This window comes from Salmo salar, chromosome 09 (genome assembly GCF_965601325.2).
Source record: "Salmo salar chromosome 09, fSalSal1, whole genome shotgun sequence".
In the NCBI taxonomy this organism is placed as follows: Eukaryota; Metazoa; Chordata; class Actinopteri; order Salmoniformes; family Salmonidae; genus Salmo; species Salmo salar.
This window is the reverse complement of record NC_138299.1, coordinates 133,028,340-133,046,544: the sequence shown is the minus strand read 5'-3', so window position 1 is coordinate 133,046,544 and position 18,205 is coordinate 133,028,340. Positions and strand designations below refer to the sequence as shown.

Sequence of the window (18,205 nt, the reverse complement as noted above, 5' to 3'; positions counted from 1 at the left end):
TCTGTCTCTCTGTTGCTCTGTTGCTCTGTCTCTCTGTTGCTCTGTCTCTCTGTTGCTCTGTCTCGGTCTGTCTCTCGTCTCTGTAGCATGTCTGATATAGCATCTACACAACTATCTGTTGGAGTGTGTCCTCTGTGAGCTGACTGTGTGTGTAGCTCTAGAGGCCACAGACTGAGAGAGACCTTCATTGTCTTCTGCAGACAGACTGTTGTGCTGTCTTTACCAAAGACTTAAAAATACATTACCACCAAACCCTCAACAACCCTCCAGAGACGACCTTTCAAATGGTCATCTTATATTTTCTGTTCAGTGGTCAGTTCAACATCTATTTGAGAACGTTAAGGTTTTGTATGGGAAATGCAATTTTTTGCTCTACGATCAACAGCCTTACCACTTATACATTATGTTACTGTCACTGTATGACTAGCTGATCAGCATTCTCTATCTAAAACGCTCTCTTCACCACTCCTTCCCTCTCTCTCTCCACCTTCCCTCTCTCTCTCCACCTCTCTTTCCCTCGCTCCCCCCCGCTTCTCCTTCCCCAGGTCCAGGATATTTGTTTCAGCCAGGACAGTCGCTGGGTGGTGATCAGCACACTGCGTGGCACCTCCCACGTCTTTCCCATCAACCCCTACGGTGGCGCTCCCTGCGCCCGCACACACATGTCCCCCCGCGTGGTCAACCGCATGTCCCGCTTCCAGAAGAGTGCAGGGCTGGAGGAGATAGAGAATGAACTGAACAGCAAGCAGGCTGGAGGAGGGAGATGCAGCCCCATCCCCGGGCTCTCCAGCAGCCCCTCGGGGTCCCCGCTACACGGTAAGGATAGAGGACACACTCGCGCACACACAGATGCACACACACCAAGCACAGAGCAACATCTCACCCATGCTCTTACTATTGCACAGTACATAAAACCCCACAATACGCAACATGTTGTGACATGGCTATAGCTGATATGGTGGCTGTGGCAGCACACACAGTTCTTCAGACAGCGGCGGCTCCAGCTCCAGTAAGTGACAACAACCGCTGACTGGCTGTCACCTGAGTAGACCTTGTTCTGCTGGGGACTATGACCTGTCTGTTACAGCCTTGGTCCTGTTGGTCAAACACCCCTAGAGCCGCCTGGCCTGGCTGGCACACACACACTATCACTACCGCGTGGGCACACTCCCACTCATACGCAAACACACACCTGTCGACATACACTCATCAGCAAGTTCACAGAGAAAAATCACAGTTCAGGGTCGATGCTGTTTGCAGAACTTCTCAGTTTGCCTTCCCTCCCTTCCTGTCACGGTCAGGGCTTCAGTCATCCATCTCTCCCCTCTCTCCCACTCTCTCCAGCCGTGGTGCCCTGAATTCCCCTCTCCCTTCCTAGCCTGTTTTCCAGAACCTCACCCTTTGGTCCTCTAGTCCTCACCCACTACTCTGTTTGTGTGGCTTCTCTCCCCCAGCCTCTGTATTAATGACCACTGGCAGATCACTTAAAACAATGTCAGAAGGACGTTCAGGCCAGAGTGACGTCAAGCCCAGGGAATGTACTGCCGCCGCAGCTTGTCTCGTGCAGGATCTAGAGAGATAAAGTGGAGAGAAGGAGATGGAAAGAGAAAGAGGAGGGACAGGAAGTAAAAGAGGGAGTTTAGCTCTTGTAGCAGCAGTGAAGGACGGAGAGAGAAGCAAGAGACTCACAAATCACTCCTGTCAACAGTCAGGTATCAGTCTCTTCAGTGATACCTGTGTGTGTGTGTGCACGTGTGTGCTGGCCCCCAAGGGGTGGCAGATGGCTATATAAATGTTACAGTGTGAAGAATGACAAAAATACTACTGTTTGAGCAATCGGTTTTCAGGACTTTGATATTTATAGCGTATCTGTTCATTTTTATTGACCTCGGGAGGCTGTGATAAAGTTAGCCAGGAATCCGGGGGCTGGGTTTTCTCTGCATGGTGTGTGTGTCATTTCCTTGCAGTCTGTTTGTGTGTGTGGGAGGAGATCATGACGTCTGCTCTGTCAATATTTTGTTCAACCCTTTCGTAAGCCATAAAATGCGTGTTCTCCCTACTTCCATTCACTCTACAACCAGCACTGCAGCTGTAATGAATGACTCTATCAAAGTGTTCCCATAACTTTGGCTTTTTTAATATTGAGCAACATTTCTCTGGTCATAGGAGTAACGACATGAATTTGTGCATGAGGCATGAGTTTCACATGAGTTGCAGTGATATAATGTATTGGGCCTATAGCCTACTGCACAAACCTAAATGCTACATAAGTGTTTTTAATTGTTTAATGTTGCATAGGCTTACGTTTTTTAAGTCATCAATGTTTAAGACAAAATCTGAGCAGTAGATCTTGGCTTGCATTTTGACTCAAGGTGACCTTGACTGTAACTGTTTTCCCATCAGTCTGAAGTTTGTGTTGCATGAGTTTCAGAATGATTTGTCAGCATCCTGTTGCTTTGCAACGCCGATCTTTTCATTTTAGTCTTGTTTCCGAGCGATGAGGCTAGATGATTTATCCTGTTGGCGCAGACCCCAAAAACGTTGCTTTTGTTCTGTCTGTTTTGTGAACAGGTTGTTTCTTGGTGTTGAATCTGGGCGTCAGAAACGGGGGTAATGAATCAGCCAGACGAGCCACAACAGCTGCCCTCTGATTGTCCCCTGTGACAACACATTGATTTTGGGGAAGGAACTAGACAAAGTACACATCCTTCAGAGCTGCCAGGCCGCTTTAAAAATAGAAGGCTACAATTGGGCTTTTTTCTCTCTCTGTTTAAATATTTATTCTCCTTAAGTCCTGTTTAAACCCTTGACCTTTGACCTTCGCCAGTGGATCCTCAGAGGAATGGATGACCTGATGTCTCTAATGATTAAATTTAACTGTATTCAATTAAGAGCCCTGTGTCATGTGAAAAATCTTCCCAGCGTGAAATAGTTTCCAATCATTCTGATTGTGAGGTCAAGCTGTAAAATTTCTCCCAGCTTGAAAATGTTCCCAGTTCAGTATTTGCACGTGTATCGCTTTATGTCGATGGCTGAGTTTGTGGGAACATTTTCACGCTGTGAGAAATATTTCAACATGTCACAATCAGAACGATTGGAAACTACTTCACGCTGGGAAGATTTTTACATGACACCCTGCATGGGCATGAATTTTAAGCCCGAGCCCTACTCATGCCTGCAACATTCAGGCCCTACCCTACCTAGGCCCAATTTGCTTCTTCCGAATTTAAGGCCCGGCCCTGCCCGACACCCAAAACTCAAGGAACATTATTATTTTCTGTAAAATAATCTCTTGTATTTGATGAGGTTGAAGTACTTCTGACACCATGTTATGATCCTAGTCAGATATGACTGTACTGCTCAGCAGAGCACGAGCAAATGGCTGAGCTTCAAAATGTTAGTGATACCTGAGCCCTGCTCGTGCCTTAGTTATTGATGAAAAGCTGGCCCAACCCGGCCCTAACCCCATGTATAATGTCTGTCTCGGGTCAGGGAGCAGAGCTCGAATTCAGTGGAACCATTGTTTTATTTATTTAATTTTTATTTCACCTTTATTTAACTAGGCAAGTCAGTTAAGAACAAATTCTTATTTTATTATCGCTAATGTCCCTAATTTTATTGTCCCTAATAATGTCAATGTAACGATGTGAAGGACTGTTTGACAATCGCTTTAAACTTCTATTCGCACATCAGTCATATAGCTTAGCTTTAGACGTAGGTTCTAAAGTAGCTCACACAACCTGAACCTGCAAGAGTGCTCTGTTGCTCAACTGCTTAGACATCATACATACTGTACATATTTGATTGTTGGAGTAGATGTTTCATGTACTGTAAACCAATGTGTTTGTTTTAAACTGGCGTGTGTATGGTTTTAGTAGACTAGTTGTCTGTGGTCATTGAGCTGATTTGGGGTCAGTGTCTGACTGTAGACAAGAGTGGGCTTGCTCTGCTGTGCTTCTGTCACTGTCAGACACAGTTCAGTCCAAACACTCCTGTGGTTGAAGAGGAAGTTCTGCTGTACTGAATCCACTACTATTCCAAACAGGAGCAAAATGCAGAAAGAAAATACATAATAGAGGTTACTGAAGTGTGTGTCCACTCCCATGGTTCATTGAGTCTGTTTGTGTCCCCTCACATGTGTGTGTGTGTGTGTGTGTGTGTGTGTGTGTGTGTGTGTGTGTGTGTGTGTGTGTGTGTCCACTCGCATCTGTGTGTGTATGTGTTGGTGCATGCGCCTGTGTGTTTGCAGCTGGGGTCAAACGGTCCAAGTCATGAAACATCAACACTTGACTGTTCGTCTGTTAGTGGGGATGCTGATTTCTCCTGGTGGCCTGTATAGATGGCTTGGTGGTTCATTGTGGATCCACAGTCAACTAGTCATCTGGTTTCTGTCCCACATTCAGAGGCCGCAGGGCAAAACAAGGTTCAAGGGGAAACTGTTAATTCACTGTTGAAAAGGGTTACTTCCTCTGTGCTATTACAAGCCAACACAGAGCTTGTTTGGATTTTCAGGGTTCTTTAATCCTTCACACCGCCCTTTTCTGTCAGTCATCGTCCTCCGGCCAAAACACAGTCAGCGTGTAACGGACGCCGGTCGTACGATGATGGCATTTGCTGTTTGTCCCAAATGGCATCCTTTTCCCTTTATAGTGCATTACTTTTGACCAGATCCCTAGCCCTATGGGCCCTGGTCAGAAGTAGTGCACTATAAAGGGAAAAGGGTGCCATTTTGGATGCAGGCATTACCTCGGAGTGGTTGGTAACTAACTAACGTCACGCTAGCGAGGCGTGACACGTTTACGACTTGACCTTCTGACCCAGGGCTTGTCTGAGAGGTTCTAAAATTAGAGATTTTTAAACGCTCACTTTGAAGTGCAGGACACACTGTTTTTCTTCACCGTTCGTAAAACATGAAGCTTGATGCTGTGTGCTCCCCCAGTGGCCTATATGACCTCTAACACACACTCACACGCACAGGAAGGCAGGCACACACACTGGAAATGAATATCAGTCACCTCAGCAGAGTGACATTTTAAACGTTGTAAAGTGATAGATGAAGGAAGATGTGGTTTACACCATAATGATGGAGGTCATACAGTTGCTTCTACCATCTGCACATTCCACCATCTGAATAATCCCTACAAGATGGCGCCGATAGAGATGGCAGCTTTGCTTCTAGTCCTTAGGAAACTGTGCAGTATTTAGTTTTTTAATGTATTATTTCTTAAATTGTTAGCCTAGAAAACTGTGTTATTTCATACAACCGGGAAGAACTATTGGATATCAGAGAGACGTCAACTTATCAGCACAAACAGCACTACGACCAGGAATACGATTTACCCAAAGCGGTTCCTTTGTCTGCACCTCCCAGGGCATTTGAACTGATTCCAGAGGCCGACCCAAAACAACGCTGCCGGAGGAGAGGGTGCCAGAGCGGACTTCTAGTGAGGCTTCGGATGCACTCACACCACCCACCGCTTCCGAGTATATTACTAGCTAATGTCCAGTCCCTAGTTAACAAAGTAGACGATATCAGGTCAATAGTTGCTTTCCAAAGAGATATTCGGGATTGTAACACAGCCATGTTTCCGTGAAACAGAGTAACTGGGGACATGCCGTCGGAGTCCAAACAGCCAACAGGATTTTCAGTGTATCGCGCCGACAGGAATAAACATCTCTCCAGTAAGAAGAAGGGCAGGGGGTGTATGTTTCATGATTAACGACTCATGGTGTAATTGTAACAACATACAGGAACTCAAGTCCTCTTGTTCATCTGACCTAGAATTCCTCACAATCAAATGCTGACCGTATTATCTCACAAGAGAACTATCCTCGGTTATCGTCACCGCCGTGTATATCCGCCCACAAGCGGATATCCAGACGGCCAACAAGGAACTTCACTGGACTTGATTCAAACTGGAACCATATATCCTGAGGCTGCATTTATTGTAGCTAGGGATTTTAACAAAGCTAATTTGAGAACAAGGCTACCTAAATTCTATAAGCATATCGATTGCTGTACACGAGCGAGTAACACGCTCAACCATTGCTACTCTAACTTCCGCGATACATACAAGGCCCTCCCCCGCCCTCCTTTTGGCAAATCTGACCATGACTCCATCTTGTTGCTCCCCTCCTATAGGCAGAAACTGAAACAGAAAGCGCCCGTGCTTAGGTCTAGCCAACGCTGGTCTGACTAATCGGATTCCATGCTTCAAGATTTCTTTGATCACGTGGACTGGGATATGTTCCAGGTAGCCTTAGATAATTACATTGACGTATACGCTGACTCGGTGAGTGAGTTTATAAGGAAGTGTATAGGAGATGTTGTACCCACTGTGACCTATTAAAACCTTCCCTAACCAGAAACCGTGGATTGATAGCAGCATTTGCGCAAACTGAAAGCACGTACCACCGCATTTAATCATGGCAAGGTGACTGGAAATATGGCCGAATACAAACAGTGTAGTTATTCCCTCCGTAAGGCAATCGAACAAGCAAAGCGTCAGTATGGAGACAGTGCAGTCGCTATTCAACAGCTCAAACACGAGACGTATGTGGCAGGGTCTACAGACAATCACGGATTACAAAAAGAAAACCAGCCCCGTCGTGGACATCGACCCCTTGCTTCCAAACAAATTAAACAACTTCTTTGCACGCTTTGAGGACAATACAGTGCCACCGACGCGGCCCGCTACCAAAGACTGTGGGCTCTCCTTCTCCGTGGCCGACGTCAAAAACATTCAAACATGTTAACCCTCGCAAGGCTGCCGGCCTAGACGGCATCCCTAGTCGCGTCCTCAGAGCGTGCGCAGACCAGCTGGCTGGTGTGTTTATGGACATATTCAACCAATCCCTATCCGAGTCTGCTGTCCCCATATGCTTCAAAATGGCCGCCATTGTTCCTGTTCCCAAGAAAGCTAAGGTAACTGAACTAAATGACTCGCCCCATAGCCACCACTTCTGTTATCATGAAGTGCTTTGATAGACTAGTCAAGGATCATATAACCTCCACTCTACCTGTCACCCTAGAGCCTCTTCAATTTGCTTACCGACCCAATAGGTCCACAGATGACGCTATCGCAATCACACTGCACACTGCCCTATCCCATCTGGACAAGAGGAATACCTATGTAAGAATGCTGTTCATTGACTACAGCTCAGCGTTCAATACCATAGTACCCTCCAAACTCATCATGAAGCTTGAGACCCTGGTTCTCGACCCCGCCCTGTGCAACTGGGTCCTGGACTTCCTGACTGGCTTTCCCCAGGTGGAGAAGGTAGGAAACATCTCTACTCCGCTGAGCCTCAACACTGGGTGCGTTCTCAGCACTCTCCTGCTCAAAATGTGACTTGTCACCGAAAACCCTCACTAACTTTTACAGGTGCACAATTGAAAGCATCCTGTCGGGCTGTATCACCGCCTGGTACGGCAACTGCACTGCCCACAACCGCAAGGCTCTCCAGAGGCTGGTGCGGTCTTCACAACGCATCACCGAGGGCAAACTACCTGCCCTCCAGGACATCTACACCACCCGATGTCACAGGAAGGCACAAAGGATCAGGGACAATAACCACCCGAGTCACTGCCTGTTCATTCTGCTTTCATCCAGAAGGTGAGGCCAGTAAATGTGGGACAGAGAGATTGAAAAACAGCTTTTATCTCAAGGCCATCAGATTGTTAAACAGCCAGCACTAGCACAGAGTGGTGGCTGCCTACCTACAGACTTGATATCAATGGCCACTTTAATAATGCCACTTTAAGGATGTTTACATATCTTGCATTACTCATCTCATATGTGTATACTGTATCCTTCACTATCTATTCTTTACTATCTATTGCATCTTAGCTGCTCTGTCACTGCTCATCCATATTTGTTATACTTATATATTCTTATCCCATTCCTTTACAAGATTGTGTGTATTAGGTTTGTTGTGGAATTGTTAGATATTACCGGTTAGATACTGCTGCACTGTCGGATCTAGAAGGATAAGCATTTCACTACACTCACAATCACATCTGCTAACCATGTGTATGTGACCAATAAAATGATTTGATTTCTCTTGTTCCTATTGAAAGATTAGTCTGTCCATTACTGGAAGCAAAGGCAGTGTAGTCTTCACTGACATTTTCAAACTCTCCCTTACCCAGTCTGTAATACCTACATGTTTCAAGCAGACCACCATAGTCCATGTGTTTCTGAATGCCAAGGTAACCTGTCTAAATGAGTATCGCCTCGAAGCACTCGCATCTGTAGCCATGAAATGCATTGAAAGGCTGGTCATGGCTCACATCAACACCATCATCCCAGACAACCTGGACCCACTCCAATTCGCCTACCACCCCAACAGATCCACAGATTACGCAATTTCTATTGCACTACACACTGCTCTTTCCCACTTGGATAAAATGAACACCTACGTGAGAATGCTGTTCATTGACTACAGCTCAGCGTTCAACACCATAGTGCCCTCGAAGCACATCCCTAAGCTAAGGTCCCTGGGGCTGAACACCAACTTTATCCTCGAGTCCCTGACTGGCCGCCCCCAGGTGGTAAGTGTAGGCAGCAACACATCCAACAAGGTACAAATCTGTCGTTCTGCCCCTGAACATGGCAGTTAACCCACTGTTCCTAGGCCGTCATTGAATTTAAGAATAAAAAATAAGAATTTCTTCTTAACTGTCTTGCCTAGTTAAATAAAGGTAAAATAAAAATAAATCCGCCACGCTGACCCTCAACACAGGTGCCCCTCAGGGATGTGTTGTTCTTCCCCTGCTGTACGTCCTGTTCACCCACAACTGCGTGGCCGCCCACGACTCCAACACCATCATTAGGTTTGCAGATGACACAACGGTGGTAGGCCGGCTCACCGAAGATGTTGAGACAACCTGTGGAGAGGAGGTCAGAGACCTGGCCGTGTGGTGCCAGGAAAACAACCTCTTCCTCAACATCAGTAAGACAAAGGAGCTGATCGAGGACTACAGAAAACAGAGGGCTAAGCACGCCCCATTCACATCGACAGGGCTGTAGTGGAGCAGGTTAAGAGCGTCAAGTTCCTTGGTGTCCACATCACTAAGGGCATGAGCCCTCAGATCCTCAAAGTTCTACAGCTGCACCGTCGAGAGCATCTTGACTGGCTGCATCACTGCTTGGTTTGGCAACTGCTTGGCATCCAACCGCAAGACACTACAGAGGCTCCAACCACCCAAGCCACAGACTGTTATCTCTGCTACCGCACGGCAAGCATTACCAAGTCAGAAATGAACAGGACCCTGAACAGCTTCTACCCCCAAGCCATAATACTTCTAAACAAGACCGCTAGCCATCACTAGCCGGCTACCACCCGGCTACTCAACCTTGCACCTTAGAGGCTGCTTCCCTATATACATAGATATAGAATCACTGGCCACTTTAATAATGTAACACTAGTTACTTTAATAATGTTTACATTCTGCTTTATTCATCTCATATGTATATACTGTATTCTATTCTACTGTATTTAGTCAATGCCACTCCAACATTGCTCGTCCTAATATTTCTATATTTCTTAATTCCATTATTCTCCTTTTAGATTTGTGTATTGTTAGGTATTACTGCACTGTTGGCGCTAGGAACACAAACATTTCTCTTCACCTGCAATAACATCTGCTAAATATGTGTATGTGACCAATAACATTTTGATTTGAAATAGCTAATCAAATGGCTACCCGGACTATCTGTATTGACTCTTGCACTGACTATGCGAGCACACACTATGGACACACACACACATGTAACATGCACACACATAGATACTGAAGCCACACACACAGACTGCTGCTACTGTCTATCTATCCTGTTGCCTAGTCACTTTACCCCTACCTATATGTACAGTACATAGTGACATCAATGACCTTCTACCCCTGCACATCGACTCAGTACTGGTTATCCCTGTATATAGCCATGTTATTTTCTACTCCCTATATACATTTTATTCACCGTCTTTATTCCTAGTCACTTTTTATATATTTTATCAAATTGTTATCTTATCTTTAACTCTGCATTGTTGGAAAAGGACACAGGTAAGCATTTCCCTGTTAGTTTGACACCTGTTGTCTACGACACGTGACAAATAAATGTGATTAGATATCGTACTGGTTTGTAATCATAACTGAAAAGTCTTCCTTTTTAACTTCTTGTATCATGTAATGTAAAAAAAAGATTCTAAAGAAACTTCAGACTTGCAGTGTATCTGCCATGGTCTCTCTCAGCCTGTAGTACTGGTGCTATCCTCTTTGTGGTGCTGTGTTCTCAGAGTTCCTCTTGGCAGAGAGCTGGCCTGGCTCTGTGATGCCAGTCAGGCCTTATTCCACTCCACTGAGAGAGCGATGAAAAGACGTGTAAAGCTTGACTGGCTCATAGTTTTCCCTTGATAGGAATCTAGCCCAACTGAAAGGGCTGGGACGGCTCTGTAATTCCTCCTGCCTTCCTTTTTATGAATGGTCACTTCCTTTCCACTGAAAAACATTCCCTTCATGAGTTCCACTTTAAAGACCCAGTATGTACGGTAGTTTAGTAATTGTGTTTTGGGTTTCATTTTCATTTTATATTTTTACTGGTGTGAATTTGTCTTGATTTATTGTAGTGTTGTTTAAAGAGAAGAATCAGTAATTAATGTTATTTTGCTTTAGTTAGATTTTGTCTGATGTTATACGCTGTGTGGAACTGAAGAGACCCTAAAGGAGGATTTATGTTTTTTTGCTATCAATGTCCATATTTCCCCTAGACCCCCAATGTATCTGAATATATTCACAGTAGGTGGTGTTTTAGGATTCTGCTGTCTCACTGAGACCGAAAGGGATGTTAATGAAATTAAAATAGGGATCTTTGAAAATATGTGTAATATGTTTTTGTTTCTCAAGTTAACTCACTTATGTTATTGGCTTAAGAAATGTCACATTTGGGGAGAAACCATTTCCTCTGAAAATGACAAATCCCAAAATACCACATTTACATTAACCTACAACTGAGGATGTGCAAGTTCAAATCCTGAAAGTAAATAAATGCTAACAGCTTAGAAAATATAAATGAATAAAAGTGTCAAGTATAAGCTTGTAGCATTACATATAATGTTAGTAATATCAATATAAGTGTGTGTGTGTGTGTGTGGCAGCCAGGCCAGTGCTGTACTGTGTGTGTGTGGCAGCCAGGCCAGCGATGTACTGTAGTTGTGTGTGGCACCCAGGCCAGCGATGTACTGTAGTTGTGTGTGTGTGTGTGTGTGTGTGGCACCCAGGCCAGCGATGTACTGTAGTTGTGTGTGTGTGGCACCCAGGCCAGCGATGTACTGTAGTTGTGTGTGTGTGTGTGTGTGTGTGGCAGCCAGGCCAGCGATGTACTGTGTGTGTGTGTGTGTGTGTGTGTGTGGCAGCCAGGCCAGCGCTACACTGTAGTTATGTGTTTTTCCTCCTCGCGGTTCGAGGCCCAGCCGGCTACCTACCTCGGTTTGAGACAATAACGGAGATCGCAGAGTAAAACCACACAGCAATTGAACAAGCCGTTTACTCAAAACAATGTGTGCTCTCTGTATTTTCTAGTTTGCTGGGAACCAAAAGGTGAAGGAATATGTAACTGTTGCAGCGGTTGGTTGTGGGTACTCATTTCCACTGTGGGTACCTCATTTTTTTAAATAATAGTTTTATTTCATCTTTAACTAGTCAAGTCCGTTAACAAATTCTTATTTACAATGACGACCTACCCTGGCCAAACCCTCCCCAAACCCGGACAAAGCTGGGCAAATTGTGCGCCGCCCTATGGGACTTCCAATAACGGCCGGTTGGGATACAGCCCGGGATTGAACCCGCGTCTGTAGGGACGCCTCTAGCGATGCGGTGCCTTAGACCTCTGCGCCTGATTTGATTTATAGCTCAATCTCCAACCACTAAACCCCTTATCCTTGGGAGTTCGCTGATAATGTTGTAATAAAGTAAATAAACTGTTTCATCCTTCTACATGGGTTGCGAGAAATACTGTGGCTTCAACCCGTAGTGCCACACACATAGGCCACTATGTGTTTCTCAATAGAACAGCTTTTACAACTTGTTACCTTGTCTCGTTACTCTGGGATACTTCATAGAAAAAGACAGGCCTCCATTATAGTTCCTAAGCCCCTGTGAGTTTCTCACTCTCCCTGTTGTAGCCTGAGTGTGAGTTGCATTAGTTAAGTGTTTGTTGAACCTCGATGTTGTGGTACTGTAACCTACTGTCTTTAACTCACTCTATCAGACTAGCTTTTGTGTGTTTTCCTCCTCTGGTAAACCCATCTGATGTCTCTGTATAGGGCAGTGTAGGTTCAGGGATCGGCTCAGACGTGTCGCCATCTGTGTTTTTTTTCTCCCATGGTGAGGAAATGAAAAGGTGACACTTCTCTTCTCATGACCTCAGTCCCTGGCCTGTCAGAGAGCCAAACAGAGAGCCAAGCAGCCTTGCTACGGTACCGCCACTTCCACTAGAACACAGGCCACTTAGGCCACAACAATTTATCACCCTTATATATTTACAGCTTGAATGAAAAGTGCTTTACAAATGAAGTTATGTCGTATGGGGTGTCTTTGTGTTATGAAAAGGATATAGATGGTTGTGTTACTGTAGCATATGTTGTCAAAATAAAACCAAGACCATTTGTTGACTATTGGAGTATTTTTTTGTATTGTGTGTATGCAATTACATTTTAATATAAGAGGGAAAATAACTGATTTTGTGTTTGGAAGAAGATGGACAATTTTAAAATGTGCTAAACTGCATTGTCTGTTAGGGATTTTGAAATGAACATTGTCTTGATTTAGAGACTGCTGAATTGTGCCAGTTAAATCTAGATGAAAGTGCTCTTGAGGTTGCTACTAGTTATTTAAATGTAACCACCATTGTTATTGGACGATAATGATAAAGTTACCATGCTCCATTTCAATCGAGGATATTTTAAAGACTGGAATGAGTTATCGAATACATTTAAAAGTAGTTACAAAAATACCAGTCTTTTTACTTTGGGCTGTGTTTGGAAGCTGAACAGAGAACTGTAGGCCGCTAAAGATGTTGATTAATTAGCTAGCTGTAGAACATGTGGTTGAGTAGTGGTAACTTTGATTAAAGGAGGCATGTTCTTGCCAGTCGTGTGTAAGACATTGTGGGCTGATTAGGAAGGGAATAGTTAGGGTTTTTTACATTAGAAATGTTAAGTTACCTGAACAACCAGGACATTTACTCCCAAATATCACCATATGAAGATTGTTGACAGTATATACTGCTTATTGTGGCTCTCATGCTCTTTCTCCCGCTCTCTCTCTGTCTGTCCCTCTTTCTCTCTCTCTCTCTCTCTCTCTCTCTCTCTCTCTGCCACTGTCTCTCTCTGTGTGTGTCTGGTCCGGACTGTGTGTCTGGTCCAGACTGTTTCCTCTCTGCTGGCTAAGGGGTCATGTGGGAGTGTATGCCAGGCTGACCGGCCCTGTTGCGTTCCTTTCCGGGGAGAGTTCTTCACTCCATCTGAGGGGCGTACTGGGGGGTGTATCACCGCTCTGTTTACAATCACACACACCGACACGCACACACCATTAAGTGCTAGGTTTTTCAGTTCCCCTGTCAGCGGTGCTGCAGGATGCCGTTTCTAGTTAAGTGAGTTCTGAGCTGTATGTATTGTACCAGTCAAACGTTTGGAAGGAGAGTGATGGAGTGCTGCATCAGATGACCTGGCCTCCACAATCACTCGACCTCAACCCAATTGAGATGGTTTAGGATGAGTTGGACCGCAGAGTGAAGGAAAAGCAGCCAACAAGTGCTCAGCATATGTGGGAACTCCTTCAAGACTGTTGGAAAAGCATTCCAGGTGAAGCTGGTTGAGAGAATGCCAAGAGTGCAATGCTGTCATCAAGGCAAAGGGTGGCTACTTTTAGAATCTAAAATATATTTTGATTAGTTTAACACTTTTTTTGGTTACTACAGTACATGATTCGATGTGTGTTAATTCATAGTTTTGATGTCTTCACTATTTTTCTACAATGTAGAATAAAAAATAAAGAAAAACTCTTGAAATGGTAGGTGTGTCCAAACTTTTGACTGGTAATGTATGTTTGAGAGGTTCCTGCTGAGCTGTGTGGACCTGGCTGGTTACATCTGAACTACATGGACATAATCCCATTACTGCCTGCATGGTCCTGTTGATCACAGACACATGGCTGTGGAGGGCCCAGGCCCATTGATCAGCCCTGCAGATAGACATTCACATCCAGACCCTCTACCATGGCTCTCTTGTTCTCTCCATCTCAACCTCCACCACTCTCTCGTATTGCTTTCTCTCGTTCTCTGGTGGTGGCAGCATCAAGCTGTGGAGATCTTTTTCAGTGGCAGGGAGTGTGAGACAAGTCAGGATCGAGTGAACGATAAATGGAGCAAAGTACAGAGATCCTTGATGAAAACCTGCTCCAGAGTGCTCAGGACCTCAGACTGGGGGAGAATGTTCACCTTCCAACAGAACAATGACCTTATGCACACAGCCAAGACAACACAGGAGTGGCTTCGGGACAGGTCTCTGAATGTCCTTGAGTGGCCAAGCCAGAGCCCGGACTTGAACCCGATCGAACATCTCTGCAGAGACCTGAAAATAGCTGTGCAGCGATGCTCCCCATCCAACCTGACAGAGCTCGAGAGGATCTGCAGAGAAGAATGGGAGTAATTCCCCAAATACAAGTGTGCCAAGCTTGTAACGTCATACCCAAGAAGACTCAAGGCTGTAATCCCTGGCAGAGGTGCTTCAACAAAGTACTGAGTAAAGGGTCTGAATACTTATGTAAATGTAATATTTCCTTCTTTTTTTTCATAATACATTTTCAAAAATGTCTATAAACTTGTTTTTGCTCTGTCATTATGCGGTATTGTGTAGATTAATGAGGAAAAAAAATAAATGTAATCCAGTTTAGGATAAGGCTCAAACGTAACAAAATGTGTAAAAAGTGAAGGGGTCTGAATACTTCCCGAATGCACTGTATAATTTTTATTTAACGGTCCCATGAGTGTCCCAAATTACGTCTTCTAAAACAAACCCCCATCATGGATGGTTTGTGGAAAAGCCATTTTCACACAGGTTGGCTTGACCTCCCCTCACCTATATAGCAGCCTTAACATAGCAGGCAGGTAGAGACTGTAAAAGCGAGGAAACTGAGGAGGGTGGTGACGGGAGAAGCCTTGGCCCTGCTCCGGTGCTCCGTCTTTACCTGCGACTCACTCTGATGGCTTTTCCACAAATTTCTTGTGATACCTTGGGAAAACAGTAAATCTTGTGAAGTTTATTTTCTTTGCAGCATCTGTGTTTTATAAGGGTTCTTCTAATTTGTTTTCACTTTGTCATCTGGGATCCCCTTTTTGTCTTTCTACCCTTCCTTTCTTTCTCTCTTGCTCTCTCTCTTTCTTCCTTCCTTCCTTCCTTCCCTGGGAGTTAGTATTTTAATAATGATAGCTTGGGGAATTGCCATCGCAGGGCTGGTTTGACGTGACAACAAAACTTCAGCTCAGCAGAGTAGCTATTTTTCCTCTCTTCTCTCATCCCCCCTTCCTCTCCTTCACCTTAATCCCTACCTCCTGTGCCCCCACCCCTCCCTCACTCCCTCCCTCCTTCCCTCTTTACTATAACATGTCTGGGGAAACTTGGACAAGCAAGAAAGGCATGAATGGATGAAACGGTATACACTGGGTATACAAAACATTAGGAACACCTTCCAAAAATTGAGTTGCACCCCGCTTTGCCCTCTGAACAGCCTCAATTTTTCGCGTCACGGATTCTAACAAGGTGTCGAAAGCGTTCCACAGGGATGCTGGCCCATGTTGACTCCAATGCTTCCCACAGTTTTGTCAAGTTGGCTGGATGTCCTTTTGGGTGGTGCACCATTCTTGATACACATGGGAAACTAATGAGCTTGAAAAACCCATCAGCGTTGCAGTTCTTGACACACTCAAACTGGTGCACCTGGCACCTACTACCATACCCTGTTCAAAGGCACTTAAATCTTTTCTTTCCAATTCACAATCCATGTTTTAATTATTTCAAATCTTTATTTAACCTGTCAGGTGTTCCTAATGTTTGTACACTCTGTGTAGATCAAAGTATTCCCTAGCTGAGCATCCACTGCTCTCTTTCTCTCTCTCTCTCTCTCTCTCTCTCTGTGCTCCTCTTTGCCCTACTTGCTTTTTCACAGCCAAGTCCGCGTGCAAACAATTCAAATTCAACATGAAAATATTTGTCAACAGCTGCAAAGTCTAGACACTTTTTTTTCTTCTCGGAAACGGCCAAGCTCATTTCTTGTGTGCATCGGATGCAAATCGGGCAGCAAAAGCGAGATATCCGTGACAGGGCTGAGAGGGAAACCGAGAGACGGTGTTTAGATGAGGATGCAAATTGGTTCGGAACGGGAGGGAGAGAGGGATGTCGAGGAGGATGGAAGGGTGGAAGGATGTAGAAAAGCATGGAGGGAAAGACGTAGAGGGAGCTAAGTAAACTCTGAAGGGAGATGTAGGGAGGGAGTGATAGAGAGAGCAGGCCGGGTCAGGTGACATGCTGACCTCTGGTGGGAGCCTTGGCTGGACTGGGCCGGGTGGATTTGCATTGATGGATCTTCTTTCCATGGGGCTGTCATGTATCAGTGCTCAGGCACATCACGCCCCAGTCATTAATCAAATCATGGCCCCATCTCGCTCCCTCGCTAGGCTAGCTATCTCTCTGCCAGACACTCTCCTCTCTCTCCCCCCTCAGACAAGCAGATATCCAGGATGTGTTGAGGATATCGTCTTCTGCCCATGCATGGTTTTCACCACTTTCCATTCATCCCTGTCCTCTCCTCACTGACTGGCCTCTGAAGAGTTTGGCCTCTTAGATCCTTGGATTGAATAACGGAGGGGGGATATGTGAGGGGGCGTGTGTAGTGGTCCAGTTAACAGCCCTGGTAGCTCCACCAAAGTCAAATTCACCTGTTCCTCTTTGGTTTGTCAGGGGTTAATGTGGTGCATGCAGACACAGAGAGAGAGAGAGATTGTGAGAGGGTGGGAGAGAGAGACAGAAAGAAGAAAAAGAGTCGGAAAGAGAGAGCGGCAGGTTGAAGTGTCCTGTTGGAAGGATGCTAAATTCATTAAGATTTTTTCTTCCTCCTCTCCTACATTTAGGCCAGCTGTAGCACCATTATGGCTTTACAGGCTGCTTCCTGTTCAAATTCCTCTTATGTTTTCCTGCTCTTCCACACAAAAGGTGGCTGCGCTGGGGGTGTAGTGCTTTTGAAATGTGAAGGGCCCTTGAGAGCCCAGGGCCACTGTTTCTCTCTGTCGGGTTGGAGAGACGGAGCGGCTCCGAGGCCAAGCGAGGAGGAGGGCTGCATTCCAAGTGGCACCCTATTCCCTACATTGTGCACTACTTTAGACCAGAGCCCCATGAGGCCTGGTTAAAAGTAGTGTACTATAAAGGGAATTGGGCTCCATTTGGGATGCAAACAAAGTTTGTATAACGTCCTGCTCTCCGAAGGCCCTGCTGTATTGTTGGACCTCCACATCTAAATGGTCTCTTTGGATTAACACAAAGACATTATTTGGCCCCACTAATGAAACACAGAGAAACACTTTCATGATCTAAACCTCCTTCTCCCATCGCTGCTTTGATTCCAATAATAATCCCAACCCTCTCCTTCTTCATTGTGCTGTTTTTGTAGCTTGTTTTCTTTTCTCTTTGTCCATGCCCCCCCCCCCACCTTATGCTTTTAAACTCAATGGTTGTCGCCTTTCAGATGCAGCAATGGAGAAAGGAAAACATTCAGATAAAGTTCATTGAGTTTTGGTGCTGAAGGTTATGCTGTTTTTCCGCAGTAGCACTTAAACCTGAGTCTTTGTAAGACCACAGATTGTATTGTAAAATACATCATAGTATATTCTAAGTTGAAGTGTGTCGTGAATGAGAGTAGAGCTTATGGAGAAAATGGTAAATCCTGTTTCCCTTATTGTCTTTAGTGAATGAGTTTTATTTATATTGAACTGGTTATTGTGATTTAGGAATTGTATGGAACTAATGTTGAGAGTTATGATCAGGTCATCCATCACACAGAGTGTTTCCCGTTCTGCTCAGATGACCATCATATTTACATTTACATTACATTTAAGTCATTTAGCAGACGCTCTTATCCAGAGCGACTTACAAATTG

General features: G+C 45.0%; 1 protein-coding gene across 6 annotated transcripts in view; it reads left to right on the top strand.

The window, feature by feature from the left end:
• Window positions 1–18,205, top strand: part of LOC106612862 (BCAS3 microtubule associated cell migration factor) — a 342,172-nt gene that overhangs the window by 72,491 nt on the left and 251,476 nt on the right. For all 6 annotated transcript variants that reach the window (XM_045724534.2, XM_045724533.2, XM_045724532.2 and 3 more), the window contains one exon: window positions 546–816. In XM_045724534.2, the coding sequence (XP_045580490.1) occupies window positions 546–816 (271 nt within the window). The remainder of the gene's footprint in view (window positions 1–545; window positions 817–18,205) is intronic.